Genomic DNA, 27,400 nt, shown 5'->3' with positions numbered 1-27,400 from the left:
TTTTAAAAGCCCCATAGTGCAGCGACCTGCTAACAACTGAAGGTGAGGAAGCAGAGCAACAATAGATAAATTCGCCAATGGGCACTGCTACTATCCCACATGCCACTGATCAATTGGCTTCATGTTGATATAAATTGGTGCCAAACTATATCAGATTTTATATAATGTTTGTTTGTTTATGCCCATCAAAAATCAGTGTTTATTCCTCTTTTCTCTCATGAGGATCTTATTTTTAAAAAAGCAAATTGTCAATTATTATTATTATTATTATTATTATTATTATTATTATTATTATTATTATTATTATTATTATTATTTAGATTTGTATGCCCCGTAGACTCGGGGTGGCTCATAACAGTGATAAAGAACAATATGTATTGACAAATCTAATAATTTAAAATCTAAAATAGCAATTGTACATTTAAAAAATCTAAAAACAAGGAACCCCAATATAAAAAACATACATACAATCATATCATGCACTAAAACTACATAGGCAGGGGGAGATGTCTCACTTCGCCCACTCTTGACGATAGGGGTGGGTTTTGAGGAGTTTACGAAAGGCAATACCAGTTTAAAAGGAAAAACACTTCTTTAATAGCAGAATAGCACAAAACATTTCCGCCTGTGGGTTGGAGGTGAAACCAGGACAACATCATGGTGACATGTAGAAAAAGATGTTGCTGGTTGTAGATTGATAGGGAAATGAGCTTGGAGAAAGAATCCGGATTCCATTATAGAAACAGCAGGTGCAGAAGAAACATAGAGAAATTTCAAAGAGGAGGACTCTGATCCCCCACCCCTGAAATCTCTGGAATATAAGAAAGAGCCAAGGAAAAACACCTTTACTGAGATATAGCCCATCTCAGTACAGTTCTAGTCTTCCTGTAGAGCCTGTTTCCTGAGCTGGTCTACTATGAAGGGCTGACATCAGCACAAATTGTATGATAATTTGGTGCAAGTAGTTAGAGGCCCAGAAAGGTGTTAATTTACAGCTTGCTGGGGAGAAGAAACAAGCAAATATAATAATATATGTATGTTTCCTGATCTAAAACTTGGGAATCTGAAATCTGTTTCTTATCTCTCCCCATTTAGTAGAATTTCTAACATAAATGCAGTTGTTATATTCTATTTGACATTCTATCTTGAACTTTGATATTTTGAGCCTTTGTGATGTTAGAGAAATTGGCATCAAAGTGGGAAAGGGAAATAACTTCTCCCACCTTTAAGCTAGAACTGCTAAAAAGATTCATGTATGCGTGTATATTAACACGAAACCTGGGAATAGTAAACTGGCAACTTCATGAAAGTAACAAATGTCTAAATATGGCTCAAAACCATTATATTTATGGAATAAACATCAGTCGCTAAATGACATTTTGACAAAATTCCAACCGTTTCAAACTGCTGGCAACAGTAGAGTGAAGTCTAAGCCAGGAAAAAGGCTGGAAATAATTTGTTTTGGAATTTTAGATCTCCAGCTGCATTGATCCCGGAATAGATATGTAGAAACCCAAAATAAAGCAGAGGAAGAGGGGATTGTGCAGCTGGGCTGTGATCTTCCCTCTATTAAATGTCGAGTGACAGTAAATGCCTGTAGTGCTAGACTTCAGAAACAATGGAATTGCTTTTGACAGTGTTTTCTAACCTTGGCAACTTTTAGATGTGTGGACTTCAACTCCCAGAATTCCTCAGCATGCTGACTGAGGAATCCTGAGTATCAAAGTCCACATATCTTGGAAAGTTTGGAAAGTTTGAGAAGTGCTGTTTTAGAGCCTCTCATCCTTCCTATAGCACAGCCCAATTTGACTCGACTCTAAATTGAGAGTTAATAATAAAAAAATATATGTGGAAAAGGTGTTCCTGTGTGAGACATATTGCAACATTCTGAGTTGTATTGTTTCTAATCCTATTTTGTCTTCTGTTGTAATTGCAGGTATCATGCTGAGAAAATATTGTCATCTGAAATACATTGTTATTGGATTATTGTTGTTGGCGGCTCTTATTACTTTAATCACCGTGGCTATCACACAGAATTTATCTTCCACCAGGAACCGTAAAGTAAGTTATAGAAAACTTTCCTGCTGAACTGCCGTGTTTCTAATCCTATTAGACATAAATGAAGAGCCCACGTGAAGATTAAATTCAGATATGTGTTAATGCATTCACTATTGCATGCTTCTTTTTGTTGGATGCTCCAGGCACCAGAAATCTCTCCCTTTCTATTCCAATAGAATCCTGGAAAGATTGCCCACAGCATAAAGAATGTTCTCATTTTTAAGTCCAGTACAGTGATACCTTGTCTTACAAACTTAATTGGTTCCGGGACGAGGTTCTTAAGGCGAAAAGTTTGTAAGACGAAACAATGTTTCCCATAGGAATCAATGGAAAAGCGATTAATGCGTGCAAGCCCAAAACTCACCCATTTTGCCAGCCGAAGCACCTGTTTTTGTGCTGCTGGGATTCCCCTGAGACTCCCCTCCATGGGAAATCCCACCTCCAGACTTCTGTGTTTTTGCGATGCTGCAGGGGAATCACAGCAGGGGAATCCCAGCATCGCAAAAACGAGCGCTTCGCTAGCAACGGAAGTCCGGAGGTGGGGTTTCCCAGCGAAGGGAACATCAGTGAAATTGCAGCATCACAAAAACACAGAAGTCCGGAGGTGGTGTTTCCCATGGAGGGGAGCCTCAGGGGAATCCCAGCAGCGCAAAAACGGGTACTTTGCTAGCAATAGAAGTCCGGATGCGGGGCATCCCAGCGGTGACAATGGGTTTGTAAGGTGAAAATAGTTTGTAAGAAGAGGCAAAAAAATCTTAAACCCCAGGTTTGTATCTCGAAAAGTTTGTATGATGAGGCGTTTGTAAGACGAGGTATCACTGTATATCTTATCCCCTACTTACAAGTACTGTAACAGTTTTAGACTCTAGCCTTCCTCAACTGTACCACTGTCATTCCATTTTGTTCTAGCAATTCCTAGTTTCCCTTTTATTCTAACAATTTCCAAAGCAACCTTATGGTGTATAAAATTCCTAATAACTACAACTTAATGGTGGAACTAATTACCAAGTTTGGGTGGTGTGAACTTTTCTACACTGAAAGTCTTCTCTCCAAGGCTCTATAGTCATTTGTTCGTCCAAACTACATGGCTGGGTTCAATTTTATAAATGTCCCCCTGAAAATGTGATTCTATTTGTAAGAGAAATACACTATGTGACCCTGTTCTCAAAGGTACATTTTATCATCATCTCTCAGTACGTACCCTGAAATCTAAAAAGCAAATTTGTGAGTTTTTCTCTCCTACAGTATGGTATTGTGTTGGATGCCGGTTCTTCCCACACTAATGTGTATGTATATGAATGGCCAGCTGAGAAAGAGAATAATACAGGAATGGTGCATCAGATTCATGTATGTAACGTAGAAGGTAAGAAATGGGAAAATTGACCGTTTGTAATAAATTGACCATCTCCATGGAATATGATGGAATTGTGAATGAACAAAACAGATACTGCTGAGGAACAGACAAGAGAGACAGGAACCCCTATGGGTTTAACAGAGAAATAAATTTAGGAAGGACTCATCCTAATTGACCATGTAGTTAAAAGTGGTGGCAGGAAATTTGTACTTTCAGAATTTATTTCATTTATTATTTATTATTATTTTAATTATTAGATTTGTATGCCGCCCCTCTCCGTAGACTCAGGGCGGCTCACAGCATACAATAAAACAATTCATAACAAATCTAATAAATTTAAAAAACATTTAAAACCCCCATTATTAAAGCAGACATACACACAAACATACCATACATAAATTGTATAGGCCCGGGGGGGTGGGATGCCTCAATTCCCCCATGCAAGAGTCTAGCCTTAAAATAAACTGAAATTTGTTTGTCTAATCATGTTTTCTGTCTGGTTTACCTGGGAGGGAATGTGTTTACAAAGAGGGAGGTAGTGCGATGGACTACACTGGAGGGCAGGAAGGAGGGAACAGATTCAGGGGGGAGAGGGACAGGAAATAGCACAGCCCAGACCTAATCAACAATGGATAAAACATAGAAACATAGAAACATAGAAGTCTGACGGCAGAAAAAGACCTCATGGTCTATCTAGTCTGCCCTTATACTATTTTCTGTATTTTATCTTAGGATGGATATATGTTTATCCCAGGCATGTTTAAATTCAGTTACTGTGGATTTATCTACCACATCTGCTGGAAGTTTGTTCCAAGGATCTACTACTCTTTCAGTAAAATAATATTTTCTCATGTTGCTTTTGATCTTTCCCCCAACTAACTTCAGATTGTGTCCCCTTGTTCTTGTGTTCACTTTCCTATTAAAAACACTTCCCTCCTGGACCTTATTTAACCCTTTAATATATTTAAATGTTTCGATCATGTCCCCCCTTTTCCTTCTGTCCTCCAGCCTATACAGATTGAGTTCATTAAGTCTTTCCTGATACGTTTTATGCTTAAGACCTTCCACCATTCTTGTAGCCCGTCTTTGGACCCGTTCAATTTTGTCAATATCTTTTTGTAGGTGAGGTCTCCAGAACTGAACACAGTATTCCAAATGTGGTCTCACCAGCATTCTATATAGTGGGATCATAATCTCCCTCTTCCTGCTTGTTATACCTCTAGCTATGCAGCCAAGCATCCTACTTGCTTTCCCTACCGCCTGACTGCACTGTTCACCCATTTTGAGACTGTCAGAAATCACTACCCCTAAATCCTTTTCTTTTGAAGTATTTGCCAACACTGAACTGCCAATACAATACTCAGATTGAGGATTCCTTTTCCCCAAGTGCATTATTTTACATTTGGAAACATTAAACTGCAGTTTCCATTGCTTAGACCATTTATCTAGTAAAGCTAAATCATTTACCATATTACAGACGCCTCCAGGAATATCAACCCTATTGCACACTTTAGAGTCATCGGCAAATAGGCAAACCTTCCCTACCAAACCTTCCCCTATGTCACTCACAAATATATTAAAAAGAATAGGACCCAGAACAGATCCTTGTGGCAAATCAGGGTTTAATACTGTAAGATTCTTTTAGTCCTTTAATACAATTTAAGAGTTAACATTACTGAATTTAAGCAATTGAATGGGAATAGTGTATATGTGAGACAGGAGAAGGGAAAGAAAAAGCACTTGCTCTTGTAACCCTGAACAATCTTTCACTGCTGAAAAACACCACATTAAAATTGTAATTTGTGTTCCTTGGAGTGAATCCTAAACTGTGTCAAAGGACGCAATTTATATTCTTACACAGATTTGCAGGACCATTACATTTTTGTTATGCCCATAGACTAACTTTATTTTTTAAAACCTAAAAAAGAAACAGAAATTACACAAAATAAAAAAAACACATAAAAATGCATTTTTAAAAGCTAATGTATGTTTGCTTATGTATGCACACACAAGTTTTAAAAAATCTATAGGGAGGGGTAAAAACATTAGATAAATAAAAAACATAACAGTGACTAATTCAATCTATTATAATGCAAAACTCTCTTGACTAATGTAAATGTAAAGGTTAATTTGAGGCACAGGTCATAATTTAAGAGCTTCTGGGCAACTCAGCAACACTGTAAATTATTGCTATTTTCAATTAAATTGAGTATGTGCATGTACAGTACAGTAGATACTGAGTATTTTTAATTTGAGCTGATCATAGTTATCCTGTCTAGGAATTACCATCTTAATTTAGTGGGAAGACTTGATATTTTTAGTATCTCTGATCTATCTATCTATCTATCTATCTATCTATCTATCTATCTATCTATCTATCTATCTATCTATCTATCCATCCATCCATCCATCTATCCATCTATCTATTTACCTTTCGTAAACTCCTTAAAACCCACCTGTGTCGTCAAGCGTGGGGGAACTGAAACATCTCCCCCTGCCTATGTAGGTTTTTGTGTGTGTGTGTGTGTGTGTGTGATACGACTGTATGTATGTTTTTTATATATTGGGGTTTCTTGTTTTTTAGACTTTTTTAAAATGAATTATTGTTATTTTAGATTCTAACTATTAGATTTGTCATTGTATATTGCTTTTATCATTGCTGTGAGCTGCCCCGAGTCTACGGAGAGGGGCACCATACAAATCTAATAAACAATAATAATAATAATAATAATAATAATAATAATAATAATACTGTAATATCTATCTATCTATCTATCTATCTATCTATCTATCTATCTATCTATCTATCTATCTATTTGATTTTTTTAATGCCGCCCTTCTCCTTAGACTCAGGGCGGCTTACAACGTGTTAACAATAGCACTTTTTAACAGAGCCAGCCTATTCCCCCACAATCTGGGTCCTCATTTTATCTACTTCAGAAGGATGGAAGGCTGAGTCAACCTTGAGCCAGTGATGAGATTTGACCTGAGGATCTAGCAGTCAGCTTTAGTGGCCTACAGTACCGCACTCTACCCACTGTGTCACCTTGGTTCATAATAATGCCAGCTGGGGTCAGGCTTCATAATAGGGTCAGAAACAACAGAGTAACAACACAAAAGGGAATTAGCAAAACAAAAGTAACAACACAAAAAAGCTAGTAAAAGTATTCCATAAATAGAAGTGGCAAGCATGACAGAAACCAATCTATGTAGGAGAAACTCCAAGACATAAAAGAAAAAACATTTCTACTTACTGGAGTAAGGAATAAGGTTGGTGAGAGCAGAACTGTTCCCAGATTCAAACTGTTTTTTAGCAACATCGATCAGGTATCAAAGGTAGAGTGTAAAAGTGCAATGAAAAAGCCAAAAATTCAAACCTTTGAATAAAGTTCTGTATCAGGGCTTTGATTTCTGCACACTGCAGCGGAATAATAATATGTATTATATGACTTCACTCATGTCTGCGCTAAAGAGACTAACTTTTCTGAGTCATGTCTGTGAGTCTTTTGCTAAGTGGGCCAAGGCCTAAATAAGGATTAGTTAGGTGGAGGGAGTTAGATTTACAATCAGGCTGCCTGTGGACCTTGATAGTTGCTAAGATAATTTGAAGATGTAAGTGAAATGTCTGGACCCGTTTAAGTGCCCGATGATGAGTTACGAGATTGGAAGATGCTCCTAGACTTACTAAAGATCCATAGGTAAAGAGCACCGAACTTTTCACAAGTAGATCTTAAAATGATCATGTTACCAGTCCAAAACCACAAGGAAGTCTTAGAGAGCATTGGGGGAAGGGAGGGAGTGCGGTTAAGAAGGACAGATGACAAAAGCAACATTGCACAGCCACAGGGCAAGCTCCATCCTTTTGTGCTTGTATGGTAATGCTACACACACACACACACACACACACACACATGAAAGGGGTAAAGTTCATACTGCAATGCTGTTTTGATTATTTTCACAAAAACCTTTGACTGTAGCCCTCCGTTCCCCTCCCCCCTCATGTACATGTCTCTGCTAGACACAACTATTGAAAGAGGAGCTTCTTATTGTATTGTACACATTCACCTGAAGCACAGAATGTTAAAAACATTAACCAGGAAAAACCTGATGTGGTCAAAAGCATTATAAGTAGTGTTGGGTGAACCGGACCTGCATAGTTTGGGTCCGTGCCGAACTTTGCGGGGTTCGGCAACCCGAACCCAGACTTTTCCAGAAGTCCATGTTCAGGTTCAGCGGTTGCTCGAATACCGCGGTGGGCGGGAGTGGGAAGTGGGGAGGGCTCTGAGGCTCAAGCCGCTAACTTGGCTTGGGGGGGCAGAAGGGGTGACTCCAGAACCGGAGCCTGACCTCACCCCAGCGCTTCGCCTCATACCGGGCCAGAGGGGTGGGGAGGCAGGTTCTGCCGGCCAGCTATTCAGGATCCCGGCCAGCAGCTTCAAGCAGGCAGTGGGTGGGAGGGGGAGGCTCCCAGCCATCGCCCGCTTGAAGCTGCCCGCCAGGATCCTCAGAAGCCGGCCCGGCAGAACCTCTTGCCCGGCGGGAGGCAAAGCGCTGGACGGGGTGTGTGTGTCAGGCTCCATCAAGCAGGCAATGGCCAGGAGCCGCCGAAACCAGAGAGTACTAGGGGCAGGGCCATCGCCCGATTGATGGAGCCTGACACCTCCCCCCTGTCCAGCGCTTCGCCTCTCACTGGGCCAGAGGGGTTGGGATTCGGGTTCGGTGAACCTACCCGAACTCCAACGTCAAGTTCGCCCGAACCCGCCGAAACCAAACTTCAACGGGTTCACCCAACACTAATTATAAGCTGGATGTTTTGGGAATAAGTGGACTAAAATGGGCCATTATAAATCAAAGTATATGATGTAACACTCAAGGAGAGGACCCCAAAAAAGGACATCACGCAGTATGGGCCTAGCTGAGCAATTAACAAGATTGTCTGTATTAATGGATACCAGATTAACATACAAAGATGCGCACCAACTACAGATGCAACTATGGAGGAGGTTGGCTAACTCAGCTTTTATTTCGGGGAGAAAAAAGGATTAATTAGAGAAAAAGATATTGCACAGAATATATACCTCTGAAATCAAAACAGTTGAAAATACTCTGCTTTTCTTCTTTCAGGTCCAGGTATCTCATCATATGCTAATGCTGTGGAAAATGCCAGTGTCCCCCTAAAGCATTGTATGGATTCAGCAAAGGAGATTGTGCCACAAGTGAAGCATCAGGAGACACCTGTTTACCTAGGAGCAACAGCTGGCATGCGGCTGCTCAGGTACCCTAGGAAAAGAAGCCTGCACTTTTTTTAAAAATGTTTCATAGAAATGAGCTCAGAGAAAAGAGGCTTTTAAATATTTATTTGGATTGGTCACGATAGGGACTTTTTATCAGTTTCCCCTGAAATGTATTTATTTATTTTTATTTATTAATCAGATTTGTATGCCGCCCCTCTCCGCAGACTCGGGGCGGCTCACAGCAATAATAATACAATGTAAACAAATCTAATATTTAAGTTAATTTAAAACCCCAATTTAGAAACCAATCATACATACTAACATACCATGCATAAATTTTATAATCCTAGGGGGAGGGAAAGTCTCAATTCCCCTATGCCTGACGACAGAGGTGGGTATTAAGGAGCTTACGAAAGGTAAGGAGGGTGGGGGCAACTCTGATATCTGGGGGGAGTTGGTTCCAGAGGGTCGGGGCCGCCACAGAGAAGGCTCTTCCCCTGGGTCCCACCAAACGACATTGTTTCGTTGACGGGACCCGGAGAAGGCCAACTCTGTGAGACCTAACTGGTCGCTGGGATTCGTGCGGCAGAAGGCAGTCCCGGAGATATTCTGGTCCGGTGCCATGAAGGGCTTTATAGGTCATAACCAACATTTTGAATTGTGCCCGGAAACTGATCGGCAACCAATGCAGACTGCAGAGTGTTGGTGTGACATGGGCATATTTGGGAAAACCCATGATAGCTCTTGCTGCATTCTGCATGATCTGAAGTTTCCGAACTCTTTTCAAAGGTAGCCCCATGTAAATGCTTGCATTTTGCTAACTCGCTATTTGTGTATTCAGTTACCTGGGAATGTATTTCAGTGTCCAATTATATAAATAAAGGGAAGTTCTTTAGGATATATTTGTGGATCTAGCACAACAACGTTGCATGCAATCGTGTTTCCTATATTCCTTCAGCTTCATTGGTTTTGTGGAATAGCTCACAAAAGCCAGTGAGGGTTGGAACAGAAGATATTTATTATATTTAAACTGTGATATCTCTAATTCTGCCATAAGGCACTGCTAAATAAGGATGTGCCATTGTTTGAGGCAGTGTTTCCCAACCTTGGCAACTGGAAGATATTTGGACTTCAACTCCCAGAATTCCCCAGCCAGCATTTGTCCCAACCAGATATACCTGGTGGGACCCAGAAGAAGAGCCTTCTCTGTGGTGGCTCCCTCTCTCTGGAACATCATTTCCCCAGAGATTAGAATGGCACCCACTCTAATGCCCTTCCGGAAGGCGCTGAAGACCTAGTTCTGCCAGCGTGCCTAGGGAACCCAGAGCAGGATGGAGCTCATTAAATGGCCTTTGTGATCTGCTATCACCGGGGAAGGGGATGGGAGGTGTGTGTGTGTGTGATTTTGTTACATTGTACTCTATTAATTTATTTGATTCTTTTTGTTAGTTTTTATTGTTTTAAATGTGGTTTTATATTCTGTAAGCCAATGTTTCCCAACCTTGGCAACTTGAAGATATTTGGACTTCAACTCCCAGAATTCCCCAGCCAGCATTCGCTGGCTGGGGAATTCTGGGAATTGAAGTCCAAATATCTTCCAGTTGCCAAGGTTGGGAAACACTGGTTTGAGGCACCTGTTCCACAGACCACCTGCCTTCTTTCTATGCCAGTGTTGCCACAGTCAATAAAGACCTTGGAGACGATCTTTTGGGGTGACTCCTACCTATAGATCATATTCAGAAAGCAGAGAATTGCTTGCAAATTCTTATACAAGAATTTGTATTTTAAGAATCGTATACGAAAGTAATCAGGAAAAGGCTGAAGGTTTTAATGGAGCAATAGACTAGATGAATCTTTTCTGCTTCTCCCGTCTTCTAAAATCGTTTTGGGTAATATGTTTCTTATTCTCTCACCATTTTCAAGAAGAAAATATGAGAAATAAAATATGAGAACTGTTCCTAAGAAATCCTATATAATTCCCTCTCTTTTTTTTACATGCAGTTTGAAAAACAAGGATGCTGCTGAGAGGGTTCTCTCTGCAGTGGAGGAAACATTGCGTATATATCCCTTCAAGTTCCAGGGCGTCAGGATTCTCAGTGGTAAAGAAGAAGGTGCTTATGGTTGGATCACCCTTAATTACTTACTGGGCAAATTTACAGAGGTAATATGACATGTCAGAAAAGCAAGTGATGACCAGGAATTCTCATTTGATTTGTTTTTTTCGAGAGTCCTTTCATTCTTCAATTCTATTCAGAGCTATAGGTGACTATCAAACATTAAAATGGAATATAATGTAACAAATCCCCCAGGATTTTTGATAGGGTTGGAAGAGGATTTGTTTGTTTCTTTTCTTGTTTATTATCTATCTATCTATCTATCTATCTATCTATCTATCTATCTATCTATCTATCTATCCAGTCTATCTATCTCTATCTATCTATCTATCTATCTATCTATCTATCTATCTATCTATCTATCTATCTATCTATCTATCTATCTATCCAGTCTGTCTGTCTGTCTGTCTGTCTGTCTGTCTGTCTGTCTATCTATCTATCTATCTATCTATCTATCTATCTATCTATCTATCTATCTATCTATCTATCTATCTATCTATCTATCTATCTAGTCTATCCAGTCTATCTATCTATCTATCTATCTATCTATCTATCTATCTATCTATCTATCTATCTATCTATCTATCTATCTATCTATCTATCTATCTATCTATCTATCCAGTCTATCTATCTATCTATCTATCTATCTATCTATCTATCTATCTATCTATCTATCTATCTATCTATCTATCTATCTATCTATCTATCTATCTATCCAGTCTATCTATCTATCTATCTATCTATCTATCTATCTATCTATCTATCTATCTATCTATCTATCTATCTATCTATCTATCTATCTATCTATCTATCTATCTATCTATCCAGTCTATCTTTCTATCTATCTATCTATCTATCTATCTATCTATCTATCTATCTATCTATCTATCTATCTATCTATCTATCCAGTCTATTCTGTCGGGCTCTCTGGTAGAATCTTCCCAAAAATTTACAGGTACAAATTTCAGACACACGGATGTATGAAAATTCAAAACAATGTTCTTTATAATGAAAATTCACTTAAACCAAGCCCTCTTTTGGTATAGCAAAGAGCACTCGTCTCCAAACAAACTGGTAATTTGTACAAGTCCCTTATCAGTTCTGTGATACTTAGCTTGCAGCTGTGAGGCAATTCACAGTCCTTCTTCTTTCACAAAGTGACACACACTTTGCCCTGGTTTAGTTTCAAAGCGGGGGAAAATCAGCACACAAAAAGTCAAAGTCAGTAAAGCAGTCACGAAACACAATGATCAGATAATCCTCCACAATGGCCAAACCCACAGGCTGCTATTTATAGCAGCCTCACTAATTACCACAGCCCCACCCAACCACAGGTGGCCTCATTTTCTTTGATAATAATCTCTCAGTTGTTGCTGCCTATGCATCGCTCTCCGCATGCGTGGCTGTATCATTAACTCTTGTTCTGAATCCAAGGAGGAGCTAGATAATTGATCTCCTTCTGAGCTGTCTGCCACACTCTCCTCCTCCCTGTCACTCATGTCTTCTTGGTCAGAGGAGCCTTCATCAGCAGATTCCACCGGGGGGGGGGGAACAGGCTTGCAGCATGTGGATGTCTCCCCCACATCCACAGACCTTGGGGCAGGAGCAGGGCCAGAGCTAACCACAACACCATTTATTTATTTATTTATTTATTTATTTATTTATTTAGTCAGTCAGTCAGTCAGTCAGTCAGTCAGTCAGTCAGTCAGTCAGTCAGTCATACCCATTCAAACAACAGCCATACAAGAACATTCATTGGCCGGGGGGCTGAGGTCTAATCACCCCAAGCTTGGTGGCCTAAGTTAGTCTTAAGACTCTTGCGAAAGGCGATGAGGGTAGGGGTAGTGCAAATCTCTGTGGGGAGCTGATTCCATAGCCCCCCCCCCCAAAGAAGGCTCTTCCCCTAGGCCCTGCCAAGTGACATTGTTTAGTTGATGGGACCTGGAGAAGGCCGACTCTGTGGGACCTGACCGGTTGCTGGGACTCATGCGGCAGAAGGCGATCTCACAAGTAATCTGGCCAGTCAGTATCCTGCAAGAATACTGACCCAAATCCCATACAACAGCATGCTTGATAGAGGCTCCCCACTTCAGCTTCAACTGATATAGCAAATGGGTGCCTGTAATTTAGTAATTTGCTCCATTGTTTTTACACTTACAAAGTCTTCATAACTATCCATTGGAATTTGCTTCCTAAAATATAATGCCTTTATTCTAATTTCTTCATTCTGGAAAAATGGGTTGCGACCAGTCTCTTGCCAGTCACATCTAACCGACCCATCAGAACAGGGAGGCAGGGAATGTTGCAGGTCCCGTCCTTAGGGGAGATATACCTGGTGGGACCCAGGAGAAGAGCCTTCTCTGTGGTGGCTCCCTCTCTGGAACATCATTTCCCCAGAGATTAGAATGGCACCCACTCTAATGCCCTTTTGGAAGGCGTTGAAGACCTGGTTCTGCCAGCGTGCCTGGGGAACCCAGAGCAGGATGGAGCCCATTAAATGGCCTTTGTGATCTGCTATCGCCGGGGAAGGGGATGGGAGGTGTGTGTATGTGTGATTTTGTTACATTGTACTCTATTAATTTATTTAATTCTTTTTGTTAGTTTTTATTGTTTTAAATGTGGTTTTATATTCTGTAAGCCAGTGTTTCCCAACCGTGGCAACTTGAAGATATTTGGACTTCAACTCCCAGAATTCCACAGCCAGCATTCGCTGGCTGGGGAATTCTGGAAGTTGAAGTCCAAATATTTTCAAGTTGCCAAGGTTGGGAAACACTGCTGTAAGCCACGTTGAGTTGCCATGGGTGAATAAGCAGCAATATAAATTCAATACATAAATAAAATAGAGAAGAGATTATGACCACATGGCTGTCCTGCTGTAGTCCCCCCGGTCTTGCAATTATATCTCTCGGTCTAACTCTCCAATTTGTTGTTCTTGCAGTCTATCTGGCCAAGAGTATTTGCAAATGCTTTCTTCAAAAGCACGACAACAGGCGCACTGGATCTTGGAGGAGCATCTACCCAGATTACCTTCGTACCCGATCCAGATAAGATTGAATTACCAACAGATATAATACATTTCCATCTCTATGGCAAGGAATATATGGTATATACACATAGCTTCTTATGTTATGGGAAGGACCAAGCTCTTCGACTCAAGCTGTTACAGGATGTTCGTGTAAGTAATGGGTATCAATTCTTTTCTTAGATGGTGTGTAATGAAACTGATACAGCCTGCCTATCCAGTAGTTTGCTTCCTTTAGTACAGATAGTCCTCGATTTAACAATTACATTTGCCGCCCTACCTTGACCAAGAGCTGCTCTGCACAGTCACTCATGCTCTCATCACCTCTCGTCTTGACTATTGCAATGTGCTCTACATGGGGCTACCCTTGAAGCATTCAGAAACTTCAGCTGGTGCAAAATGCAGCGGGGCGTGTATTAACGGGTGTACCAAAGTATGCCCATATTACTCCATCTTTATGCGAGCTGCATTAGTTGCCAGTCAGTCTCTGACTGCAATTCAAGGTGTTGGCTATTACCTTTAAAGCCCTAAATGGTTCAGGGCCAGATTGCCTCCTCCCTCCTCTATCGCTGCAGCCAGTAAGGACCCACAGAGTCAGCCTTCTCCAGGTCCTGTCTGCTAAACAATGTTGGTTGGCAGGACCTCGGGGAAGAGCCTTCTCTGCGGCGGCTCTGACTCTGTAGAATCAACTGCCCCCAGAGATACGCACTATCTCCTCCCTATTGGTCTTCCGGAAAGCCGTTAAAACCTGGCTTTTCCAGCGGGTCTGGAATTAGATTGACTGCAAGTATGTATGTTTTTTTGATGATACTATTATTTTTACTGTATTGTTGATTTTATTGTTGTATTTTTATTGCTTTTTTTACTGCTGTTGTATTTATGACTGCTGTCAGCCACTCTGAACAGCATATGAATGAATGAATGAATGAATGAATGAATGAATGAATGAATGAATGAATAAGCATTGTTGATTTTATTGTTGTTTTTTTATTGCTTTTTTAGTACTGTTGTATTTATGACTGCTGTTAGCCACTCTGAACAGCATATAAATAGAATGAATGAATGAATAAATAAATAAATAAATAAGCATTGTTGATTTTATTGTTGTTTTATTATTGCTTTTTTTTACTAATGTTGTATTTATGGCTGCTGTTAGCCGCTCTGAACAGCATATAAATAGAATGAATGAATGAATAAATAAATAAATAAATAAGCATTGTTGATTTTATTGTTGTTTTATTATTGCTTTTTTTTTACTAATGTTGTATTTATGGCTGCTGTTAGCCGCTCTGAACAGCATATAAATAGAATGAATGAATAAATGAATGAATGAATGAATGAATGAATGAATGAATGAATGAATGAATAAATAAATAAATAAATAAATAAATTTTGGGGCAGAATTTCCTATGCAATGTGGTTGTTAAAAGAGTTGCACCCTACTTTACAACCTTTTTGCTATAGTTGTTAAAACAAATCACTGCAGTTAAGCGGATTTTGCTTACCCCATTGGCTTTGCTTGTCAGAAGCTGTCTGGGAAGGTTGCAAATGGTGATCACATGTCCCCAGGACATTGCAACCATCATAAATATGTACCCGTTGCCAAACCCCTGAATTTTGATCAGGTAACACTGTGGATGCTGCAATAGTCCCAAAGGACCAGCTGTCAGTCACTCTTTTCAGTGCCACTGTAACTTGGAACAGTCTCTCAAGGACTGCATATAATGCCATTATGTTGTAATCCTTTTATACAATAAGATTTTGACTGTTCTGGAAAGGTCAATTTTGTCCTCAGAAAATAAGACTTACTAAGCATAAAAGGAAAACTTTAGCCAGTGAGCCAGCACTAGCCCATCAGACCAGAGAATCTAATTCAAAAAACCTCAGAATACTGACCTTGCCAATTATACTGCCTCCCATAAGAGGTATGCTCAGGATAGGATCCAATGAAAGTACATCATTGTGATACAAACTTGATACTTGTAGGATGCCACAATGTATGACAAATGGGGTAGAGTTTGTATCATAATACAAATCTGCTTTTATAATTTCCCCCCTGTCCAGTCTCTCTGCAGATACCTTACCTTCTAACTAGCTGTAGCTAACAAGATATGGCTGTGCTTTAATAACTTTACTCTTTTCTCCAGTCAAACTGTGAAATAGAACATTCCAGTACATATTGTGTTATATACAATAACTGGGAATGTAAGAGAAAAGCATGCCTCAGCTGTGTCAGACAATATTCCTGCAGAACACTAGTTGTTTTGTGAATTGGGGGCGGGGGGGAGAACTGAATAGCAATTTCTGCTGCTAATTATTTTCATATCTTTTTATTTGCACCATAATCACATTATGCAGTGTTCCCTCGATTTTCGCAGGGGATGCGTTCCGAGACGGCCTGCGAAAGTCGAATTTCCCGAAGTAGAGATGTGGAAGAAAATACACTATTTTTGGCTATGAACAGAGTATCAAAAGCCTTCCCTTAACACTTTAAACCCCTAAATTGCAATTTCCCATTCCCTTAGCAACCATTTAGATTATTACTCACCATGTTTATTTATTAAAGTTTATTTTAAAAAATATTTATTAAAGGCGGATGAAAGTTTGGCAATGACATATGACGTCATCGGGCGGGAAAAACCATGGTATAGGGGGGGAAACCCGCGAAGTATTTTTTAATTAATATTTTTGAAAAACCGTGGTATAGACTTTTCGCGAAGTTTGAACCCGCGAAAATCAGTGGAACACTGTACCACCAAAATAGTTTTTCTTTGTTTAATGACATCTAGTTATATTGATCTACAATTTCCTTCATCTCAGTCAGTAGTTGGATATGTACTCCGTATAGAGAGTATGGGAATACACCTTACAGCAGTGTTTCCCAACCTTGGCAACTTGAAGATATCTGGACTTCAACTCCCAGAATTCCCCAGCCAGCAAATGCTGGCTGGGGAATTCTGGGAGTTGAAGTCCAGATATCTTCAAGTTGCCAAGGTTGGGAAACACTGCCTTACAGAATCAAGATTCAGAGGACTGGTTCAAAATTAACTGAACACTTCTTATGTCCCTTTTTACTTTTATTATTTGGCTCAGCTCAACAGTGATTTGAATTTAAAGTAACAGGCATAGAAGAACTTTGACTTATTCTTATATTAGGAGTTTATGTCTTCATCTCAGGCCAATATGGTATTGAATCTTGAGGATAGTTTTCTTTATTTTTAATGTAATCCACTCAGAGTTGCCTAAAATGTGAGTTGGTAGCAAATGTAATAAATAGATAAACACACAAACAAGGAAACATTTGTAGGAACACTGCATGTAAGCATACGTACATAGTGGATTGTAATATTTTTTCTTCCGAAAGTATTTCCTTCATTTAATCATTGAGCGTGTTTATCAGTTTTTAAAAAATGAATACATATATAAAATATGTAAGGCTTCAAGATTATAAATGTATAAATACGAGTAAATAAGAGTATAAATGTAGATTCAAGGCAGGCATTGATTTGTTTGCATAATAAGTTATGCATAATGCAAACTTTGGTTGATTTTGTTTTGGCTTAATAAGATTTTTTTTATCAATTTAGCCATTGTGGATTGTAAGCCATGGTCTATGGTGTAATTTGAAAAATGAATGTACTGGAATTCATGTGATTGCTGATGAATTTTTAAACTTTTTTAGTCTTCAACAACTGACAGACTCCAGGACCCATGTTTCCACCAAGGATACGTGAGGATACTTAATGTTTTTGAACTGACCACAAATCCCTGCACAGCACAAAACATCACTGCACCGTATTCTCAGATCCAAATCCAAGGCGATGGGAATTATGAAAAATGCTTAGAAAGCATCCAGGGAATCTTTAATACTGAAGATTGTCTTTACTCCAGCTGCTCCTTCAATGGCATTTTCTTGCCTGAAGTGTCTGGAGAATTTGGGGTGAGTCTTTTTAGCGCACTGATAGCTTGGCAATGAACTAAAATATTTCTGTGATGCTATTTCTTGTTTTAAAATTATTAACCCTATTATCTTCAGCAGTAGTATTCAGCCAGGCTTGAACTGCAAAAATAGAAGCACAGATAAATCAGTCTAATCAAATTACCGATGTAAAGGGCATCTGTAGCAAACAGAGGATATAAAAATGATCACAGGTGCATGTTGATCACATGTGATTACATATCACTATCACAAAGGCTGGTGTGAGGTCATAAATCTTGGTATTTGTGTGATGGCATCATTACAAGAGTATTGTTATTTGCTCCTATTTGACATTCTCCACGTGCAACCATGTGTTTAGTCTAAACAACTGCCTGTTTATTTAAGGCAGTGTTGCTCTGTTTTGGCGACTTGAAGATACCTGGACTTCAATTCCCTGAATGGTTGGGGAATTCTGGGAGTTGCACAACATTTCTTCAAGTTGTGAAAATTGAGAAATATTGGCTTAAGGGAAATGTTATTTTTAAAAACCCAAAACCTTCCTAACTCTTTTTTCCAGAGACCCATTTTTACTAAAACGCCATTTTATAATAATGACTATATTTCCATAAACATTACTTTAATAGAAACTGTGTAGAGCCTGACAGTTGTGGATGCAGCGCTATAGTATTTCCACTGGCAGGAAACATCCAAAACAAATTCCCAAAGGGAGGTATTTCCTCAAGAATATATAGATGGCATATTTAATTTAATAAAAAGCTAGAATCTTGGTAGAGTCCCTTTCCCAGATTCTGTCTTGTTGTAGCTTAAGCCAGCAGAACTTTGGAAGTTCTTTTTCATGAAATAGCTAAAATGAGTGAGCAATGTGGTCGGGCGGTAGGAAAAAAAAGCAGGATGCTTGGCTGCATAGCTAGAGGTATAACAAGCAGGAAGAGGGAGATTGTGATCCCGCTATATAGAGCGCTAGTGAGACCACATTTGGAATACTGTGTTCAGTTCTGGAGACCTCAGCTACAAAAAGATATTGACAAAATTGAACGGGTCCAAAGACGGGGTACAAGAATGGTGGAAGGTCTTAAGCATAAAACGTATCAGGAAAGACTTCATGAACTCAATCTGTATAGTCTGGAGGACAGAAGGAAAAGGGGGGACATGATCGAAACATTTAAATATGTCAAAGGGTTAAATAAGGTTCAAGAGGGAAGTGTTTTTAATAGGAAAGTGAACACAAGAACAAGGGGGCACAATCTGAAGTTAGTTGGGGGAAAGATCAAAAGCAACATGAGAAAATATTATTTTACTGAAAGAGTAGTAGATCCTTGGAACAAACTTCCAGCAGACGTGGTTGGTAAATCCACAGTAACTGAATTTAAACATGCCTGGGATAAACATAGATCCATCCTAAGATAAAATACAAAAAATAGTATAAGGGCAGACTAGATGGATCATGAGGTCTTTTTCTGCCGTCAGTCTTCTATGTTTCTATGTTTCTACTCTGCCTCCATTTTTAAATTGTTAACAAGTGATTTCTATTTGCAAATAAAGTGCTGGATGTACTGTACTTGTTGACATCAAGCAATGGGAGACGCCCCACGGTTGTTGTTCTCCAGCTATGCTGGCTGGAGAATTCTGAGAGTTGAAGTCCATAAATCTTAAAGTTGCCAAATTTAGGGAACCCTGGCTTAGAGGTAGAGTTGCTGCTACTTGGAAAGTTTGACATTCACTGTCTGTCATCTCTAATAAAAAGGTAATGTGGCTCAAATCCCTGGAAACTGATGTAAATCAGAGTGATTCGCTAAAATAAAGTTGAATAGTTTGTTGTCCAGCATCTTATTTCTCACCTAAGGTTTATTTCTTGGTACATAACATGTTATATCAATGTAGCAATTATGTTTTGTTCATCCAGTTGACATTAGTGTGCGGTTTCTAACCAATCGTTGGGTACAGACAATTGTGGATTAGATGAATAATTTGAACAGATATTTGTTCAGAAAATATCTCCTTTATGCTAAATATTGCTAATAGCAATAATTTGTTTTTATTTATAGAAACAGAAACATAGAAGTCTGACGGCAGAAAAAGACCTCATGGTCCATTCTAGTCTGTCCTTATACTATTTTCTGTATTTTATCTTAGGATGGATATATGTTTATCCCAGGCATGTTTAAATTCAGTTACTGTGTGGATTTATCTACCACGTCTGCTGGAAGTTTGTTCCAAGGATCTACTATAGTTTCAGTAAAATAATATTTTCTCATGTTGCTTTTGATCTTTCCCCCAACTAACTTCAGATTGTGTCCCCTTGTTCTTGTGTTCATTTTCCTATTAAAAACACTTCCCTCCTGGACCTTGTAATATTTGTAGGACACCCCTCCTGTAATATTTGTAGGACACCCCAATTTATTAAGACTGTGTGGCTTATAAAAACCCAACCATTAAAAAATGAGTCCCTTTTTTTCTTTTCCAAATAATTTCATATTACTTGCTCTTTAGGCATTTTCTGCTTTCTACTATGTAATGAATTTCCTGAATGTGACCGAAAAACCTATGGACCAAGTGATAGAAACAGTGAAAAACTTTTGCTCCAAATCCTGGAATGAGGTATGTCTTTTTTTCCAAACAAAAAGAGCAGCAAGTGGCCTCCAGTTAGTGCTAATTGTGTAAAATTAACTCTATTCAAAAATCAAAGCAGGGGAAGGAAAATCCCTAAATCCGTTTACCCTACAAATGTAGAGTCCCCCTGGCATGTGAAAAGATTCTCCATTTGAAAAGACACAGATGGATTGTGATAGCTCCCAGGATTAACATTTATGTGGAAGACAGAGTGCTCAGTCTTTATAAAAGAGGGGGAAAGTCAAATAAATAAACTTGTTTCCTTTCTCTCTGTCCAGGTGAAAGTCGAATTTCCTAAGGTAAAAGAGAAGTACTTGAGCGAATATTGTTTCTCAAGTACATATATTATCTCCCTGCTCAACCAGAGATACAACTTCACTAAGGAAAAATGGCAGAATATCCACTTCCTGGAGAAGGTATCTTTCATATTCAGTAGTGAAAATTAAGGAGAGGTGGTGGAGATTAATTTTAGAAGCTCACAAAAACCTTACACTACCTTCTAAAATTAATCATTTGGTTAAAAATCTTTTACACCAAAGAAAAATTGAAGCCACAACAAGAATGTCTTCATAAATCTTCAAGAGACATCCAGGGATAAGGCTATTCACATTTCATGTGACAAGGTCATCTACAGTGTTGGTGCAGCAATTGAAAAGCCTTATACCTTGGTGTGTCTCACTCAGGTGTGATACAGAAGATGGTTTCTAGTATTTTATGAAGCAGGTAGATCAATGCGGTAGGGAGTTAAGTGCAATATCATGAGCCCAAAACATTAAGAACTTTGAAGACGGGGAGTAACTCTTTGAATGGATTCACACAACATGCTTATCTTGGCTGCTGAATTTTCTAAAAAATTAGTCACTATTCAGAATTTCTGGATGGTCAGAAATCGCGCACGATTTCACTACCTGCCCAGGTCAGTAGCAGAATTGCGCTGGACTCTGCTAGCATTCAGAGCCATGGGGGTGAGCCCACATCATAGCTCCCCTCTGTGCAAACCCAGCCACTGAGTTGTTGGAGAAAGTTGCATGTGAATCAGTTGGTTCTAGGGGTTAAGGTTCCAATCCAGACAACTATGAGTTCCAGTCCCATTTTAGGCATGAAAGCTGACTAGGCATCCTTAAGCTGATCACTCACAGCCCAACTCACATTACATGGTCATTGTTCTGAGAAAAATAGGAGGAGCAATGTGTATTATTTGGACAGGGAGTCACTGTTCACAGTCACTCATGCCCTCATCACCTCGAGGCTCAACTACTGTAATGCTCTCTACATGGGGCTACCTTTGAAAAGTGTTCGGAAACTTCAGATCGTGCAGAATGCAGCTGCAAGAGCTATCATGGGCTTTCCTAAATATGCCCATGTTACACCAACACTACGCAGTCTGCATTGGTTGCTGATCAGTTTCCAATCACAATTCAAAGTGTTGGTTATGACCTACAAAGACCTTCATGGCATCGGACCAGAATATCTCCGGGACCGCCTTCTGCCGCACGAATCCCAGCGACTGGTTAGGTCTCACAGAGTTGGCCTTCTCCGGGTCCCATCAACTAAACAATGTCATTTGGCGGAACCCAGGGGAAGAGCCTTCTCTGTGGCGGCCCCGACCCTTTGGAACCAACTCCCAAACAGATATCAGAGTTGCCCCCACCCTCCTTGCCTTTCATAAGCTCCTTAAAACCCACCTCTGTCGTCAGACACGGGGGAATTGAGACTTCCCCCTAGGCTTTATGCAAATTTATGCATGGTTTGTCTGTATGTATAATTGGTTTCTTAAATTGGGGTTTTTAAATTAACTTAAATATTAGATTTGTTTATCTTGTCTTATTATTGTTGTTAGCCGCCCCAAGTCTACGGAGAGGGGCGGCATACAAATCTGATAAATAAATAAATAAATAAAAATAAATTAGATATGTTCATGTTTTGAGTTGTTTATAAAAATATTAAAGGCGGAATATAAATAATAAATCAATCAATTTTAAAATTGCAGCGTTTGCACCAGTCTTCTTGGAGTTGTTTGATACTTCATTGAGCGATTCTTCTTGTCTCCTTCATTTCAGGTTCAAAACAGTGATGCAGGATGGACCCTGGGCTATATGCTAAACCTTACCAACATGATCCCGGCAGAACAGCCCTACACACACCTCTTGTCTCATGCAGGTTTTATCAGCCTCATGGTCCTCTGCTCTGCTCTAGTGATGACTCTGCTCTTAGTAGGATGGATTATATATCACAAACCAAAGTGCCTGAGAAAAGAAATAATTTAGGATGCGGAAGGAAATTTGACACATCTATGGAAACACTGTGGTCATCCTCTGCTGAAATACCTAGTTTATATAAGAGCTTTCTGGATCATTTGCTCTGGCACCAACAGATGGCAAAACAGCAGCATGCTACCATTCTATTCATCTCCCTCAGATTGAGGAGCCACTTCTCATCTTACTTTAATCGAGGGTTGATAAATTCTTGCATGTTGTGTTAAAACAAACCCCACTTCTCTCAGGTATGCCACTTCGTTCATACATTGCTTTGCTCCTGGCAATACACCAGTGACACCCAGCCAGGTGGGCTGAACACTGCAAAGACTAACTTATACCAATAGCTGCAGCTGTTCTTCGATCGTGTGTTTTCGTTCATTCTACTGGGGGGAAAAACACAAGCATTCAGAAATACCATCTACTACCCAATTACCGTTTTGAAGTAGTCCTTTATCAGATTTGTGATCGTATTTGTATTATTTCATTGTAGTGGTATTTGTAATGATTCGTCTATGAAAGAGGTTAAATGTGAAAATCTTTGACAATAACTTATCAATTGCTGGGCAAAGAAGGGAAGAGTCCTCTGTACTAAAAGCTAAAGAACAAAATGCAGCTTTATGAATTTGCAGCTTGGCCAGAAAAAGGAGCAGTAAATTATTCCTGATGTGTAACAGTTAGTACCTGAGTAACAGGCCTTGCACTGATGAACTGTTTATGAAGTGTTTGGATTCACTGTCAGCTGCCTTATGTACGTTCTTGGGCACTGAGGTTTGATTTCACAGTATATACGATCAAAATCCAATGGTATTATTATTATTCAAAAACTATACTGGGGAAGAGGGAAACAAACCCTTTGCAACTGAATTCACACGCTTGCAATGCAGAAGTTCTTAAGGTCTTAGAACCTGTGGAAGAAGAATTCCTTCTTACAAGCACCAAAGTAATGTTCCTGGGTGGGGGTGGGGGGGTGGAACTATGGTTTGATTTGCACTGAGGTTTTATTGTACACTAGGAATATCGGTAGTCCTCGATTTACAACAGTTCACTTAGTGGCTATTTAAATTTACAATGGCATTTAAAGAAGTGACATGACCATTTTTCACACTTACAACAAATGTAGTATCCCCATGATCAAAATTCAGACACTTGGTAACTGGTTCGTATTTATGATGGGTTGCAGTGTTCCTGGTTCATGCGAACAACTTTTGCGCAAAGTCAATGGGGAAGCCAGATTCACTTAACAACTGTGTTTCTAGCTTAACAACTGCAATGATTCAGTTAACAACTGTGACAAGAAAGTTTGGGGCAAAACTCACTTAACAAATGTCTCACTTGGCAACATAAAATTTTGAGCTCAATTGTGGTCGTAAATTGAGGACTACCTGTATAGTTAGAGCATTTCCAGCATTCCTGTAACACATGAGCCAGTCTTTTCATCTGGTTTGTCTGCTGATTAGCAAATTACCCTCTGGTAACATTATTCATCCAGCAACCTTTGAAAAGACCTTCAACCAGCAGAAAACCTGCCTCTACATCTGGGCCACTCTTGCTATTTGCTTCAGGATAGAAACCTTCCTGCCCATCTCTTCTGGAGAATCAGACCAATGGAATAAGACTGTCATCTACCAATAATCATGGCTTCCATGAAGGAAGGTTCATACAGACAGAGCTGATACAGTAGATGAAAAAAAAAGTAAAAGCCAATTTGGCCAAGTGGCTAAGACATCAGGCTAGACAATGGAAGACTAAGAGTTCAAGTATCATCTTAGCCATGAAAGCCAGCTTGGTGACTTTAGGTCAGCCATTCTCTCAGCGTAACCTGCCGCACAGGATTGTTGTTATGTGGGAAATAGGAGGAAGAAGGTGTGTTTGATATGTTTGCCACCTTGAGTTATTTGTAAAAATAATAAAGGTGGGACCTTAATTAGTTAAATAAATGCTACATATGGTCAATCGGATTTTTCACTCACCAGCTTTCCAGTTTTCAGGAGATTCGATTTATCTTGTGTTGCATCTCAAATGTGAGAGTTTAAATGGTAGAATTGTATGGTGGGAAATATGGGGATATAATCACAGATCCAGAGACTGACAGTTGATCTGATGCAGGCATTGAAGGAACTAGGATAGATAAGGGAAATGTCCATGCTGTTTGGCTAATTTAAGGAATTTAAGGAATTAGCTCTATAATTATAGAGATATAAAAATTGAATTTAGAAATACAGTGGTCCCTTTACTTAAGAACTTAATTTGTTCCGTGACCAGGTTATTAAGTAGAAATGTTCTTAAGTAGAAGCAATTTTTCCCTTAGGAATTAATGTAAAAGCAAATAATGCGTGCAAACCCATTAGGAAAGAAATAATTTGGGTGGGAGGAGGAGGTAGAAGAGGAGGAGGACAGTCACTGCTTAAGGAGGAAGGTGAGGTGAGGGGAATCCAAAAAATCCAAAACTTTAAGGGAAAAAATCCAAAACGTTAAGCTCAGAGAAAGGAAAATGCTTTGTTGACTGCCAAAGCCTCCTTAAGCACCACCGAAAGGCTCCTCTGGCAGCCCAGAAAAGCCAGAGATGGCCGGGATTAAAGGGGGAATGGCAGGAAACTGGCCGGGCCTTTGTGATGCTCTCAAATTTCCCGGGAAATTTTTCCAGGCTCGGGTTCTTAAGTAGAAAGTGGTTCTTAAGTAGAGGCAAAAAATCTTGAACACCCGGTTCTAATCTAGAAAAGTTCTTAAATAGAGGTACCACTGTATTGTTTAACGTAGTGAGGAAGCGATTCACATGTGTTAATCATTAGCCTACTTTTCTTAAACTATAGTAACTTATTGTTCATTTCTTAGTTGTAAACCGTGTTTATAATCTACAGTGTCTGAGTTGACACATTGCACTAAGTCATAACATGGCACGTTTTGTCTTTGTACAATGTATAGCTCTAGCATTAACAAGCATTTGAATGGCCCTCCTTGTTTAACACAGAATGCTTTTCAACAATGTGATTCCTACCTCAGGAATTTCATTTGAAACAAATATACTTTTGACAAATAATGACATGGATTACCCTTTAAAAGAGTTTGCAAAGAAATGAAAGAGGATAGTATTTAAAACCTGATGGATAGAAATAATAGTATGCATCAATAGAACTTGAATGAGAAAGCTGAATCAGTATGAAGCATGCTCATGCCATATTCATATCATATTCATGGCTGGCAGTGGTAAGTATTGAATACATTTATGTGTCAGAATTGTCGGGAATCTTGCCTTAGTGAGAATAAGCATTACTGTACAGTATAAACGATGTCACATATTCACATGCCAATTATTCAAAATCAGCATTCGTTTTGCACTAATTTTTCAAAAGCTTTTTTACTAGTCACCAAATGCATTCTTGTTAGCATAGTGGTTTTCTAGAGGAGTTGTATTTAAACTCACTCATCTTTGCACATTCAGTACCTTCCTTAGTCCAAATATAGAATAAACGAATAAAAATAAATAACAATATTCTACCAGCTTCCCACCTGCTTTGGAATTTTAATTGGGGGTGGGGAGATAGTTGACATTCTTTCAGTATTTTCCTGCCTTACTGTTTGGAGTGAGACAGTCACTAGAACAAGTGACAATCTTTATTTCTGGCAGTCTGATACTATTCAGATGTACTGGACTCAGAGGTGGGCTGCTAAGGTGGAACGGTGACATGTGCTCGCCCCCGTGGCTCTGAGTGCTAGCGGAGTCCAGCGCAATTCTGCTACTGCACCTGCATCTCCAGGTGCGGTTTTGGGTGAGCACACGTCACCGTTCCACCTTAGCAGCCCACCTCTGACTGGACTGCCATCTCCATCATCCCCAGCTAGCATGTCCAATCCTCCTGTTGAAAAGATGATGGCACTGATAGTCCTACATTCCTGCAAGGCCCCATGATTGGGGGAAAGCTTGTCTACCTCTTCATATTGATCCTAGTTAATAGGTGTCTTATTCTTTTGTGATTTAATCTGTCCAAATTACACAATGTATTATCCTGTTACTGGGGTTGCTGCTGAATTCATACTCTTTAAGAGGCTGATTTGCATGAAACCCAACTGTAGGCATATGGTGAGAAGGGAATTAAGAGCAAGGAATGTACGGTATACAGTATTATTAAACATCTGTGTCTAGTAGCCCCTCTTGGTTGCAGGCTTGGAGGAAGACTAATTCAGGATAGATGATGCTGGGATGCTGTCACATACTTCCTGAAAATAGTTTAAACCTTGTCTTGTCTTTCCTGTCCAAATGAAACAAATATTCACTTTATACATTATGTACATTTCTGTATTTATATGGCATATTAAAAATGCTTTGAGTAATGTCATCGGTGTTTGTGTATTATTTCTCAAATGAAGGAAGAGAACAGCACAGAGAGAGAAACAATTTTATTTATTTATTTATTTATTAGATTTGTATGCCACCTCTCTCCGGAAACTCGGGGCGGCTCACAGCAATAATGAACAATATATAATAAATCTAATAATTTAAAAGAAACACTAAAAGCCCCATTATTAAAAGCAAACATACACACAAACATACCATACATAACTGTATAGGCCCGGGGGAGATGTTTCAATTCCCCCATGCCTGACGGCAAAGGTGGGTTTTAAGGAGTTTACGAAAGGCGAGGAGGGTGGGGGCAGTTCTAATCTCTGGGGGGAGCTGGTTCCAGAGGGTCGGGGCTGCCACAGAGAAGGCTCTTCCCCTGAGTCCCGCCAAACGGCATTGTTTAGTTGACGGGACCCGGAGAAGGCCAACTCTGTGGGACCTAATCGGTCGCTGGGATTTGTGCGGCAGAAG

At 39.6% G+C, this 27,400-nt stretch overlaps 1 protein-coding gene across 1 annotated transcript in view; it reads left to right on the top strand.

Annotated features, from left to right (window-relative positions):
* Positions 1–23,392, top strand: part of ENTPD1 (ectonucleoside triphosphate diphosphohydrolase 1) — a 62,642-nt gene extending 39,250 nt beyond the window's left edge. Inside the window, exons 3-11 of the mRNA XM_070752972.1 lie at positions 1,937–2,061; positions 3,304–3,421; positions 8,537–8,687; positions 10,648–10,807; positions 13,699–13,935; positions 17,465–17,722; positions 20,213–20,320; positions 20,611–20,748; positions 22,393–23,392. Coding sequence (XP_070609073.1) covers positions 1,937–2,061; positions 3,304–3,421; positions 8,537–8,687; positions 10,648–10,807; positions 13,699–13,935; positions 17,465–17,722; positions 20,213–20,320; positions 20,611–20,748; positions 22,393–22,599 — 1,502 coding nt within the window. The 3' untranslated portion in view covers positions 22,600–23,392. The remainder of the gene's footprint in view (positions 1–1,936; positions 2,062–3,303; positions 3,422–8,536; positions 8,688–10,647; positions 10,808–13,698; positions 13,936–17,464; positions 17,723–20,212; positions 20,321–20,610; positions 20,749–22,392) is intronic.
* Positions 23,393–27,400: the final 4,008 nt, after the last annotated feature.

The sequence above is a fragment of the Erythrolamprus reginae genome, chromosome 5 (genome assembly GCF_031021105.1).
Source record: "Erythrolamprus reginae isolate rEryReg1 chromosome 5, rEryReg1.hap1, whole genome shotgun sequence".
NCBI classification, from domain to species: Eukaryota; Metazoa; Chordata; class Lepidosauria; order Squamata; family Dipsadidae; genus Erythrolamprus; species Erythrolamprus reginae.
The sequence above is the reverse complement of the archived record's forward strand: the minus strand, read 5'-3'. Positions and strand labels throughout refer to the sequence as shown.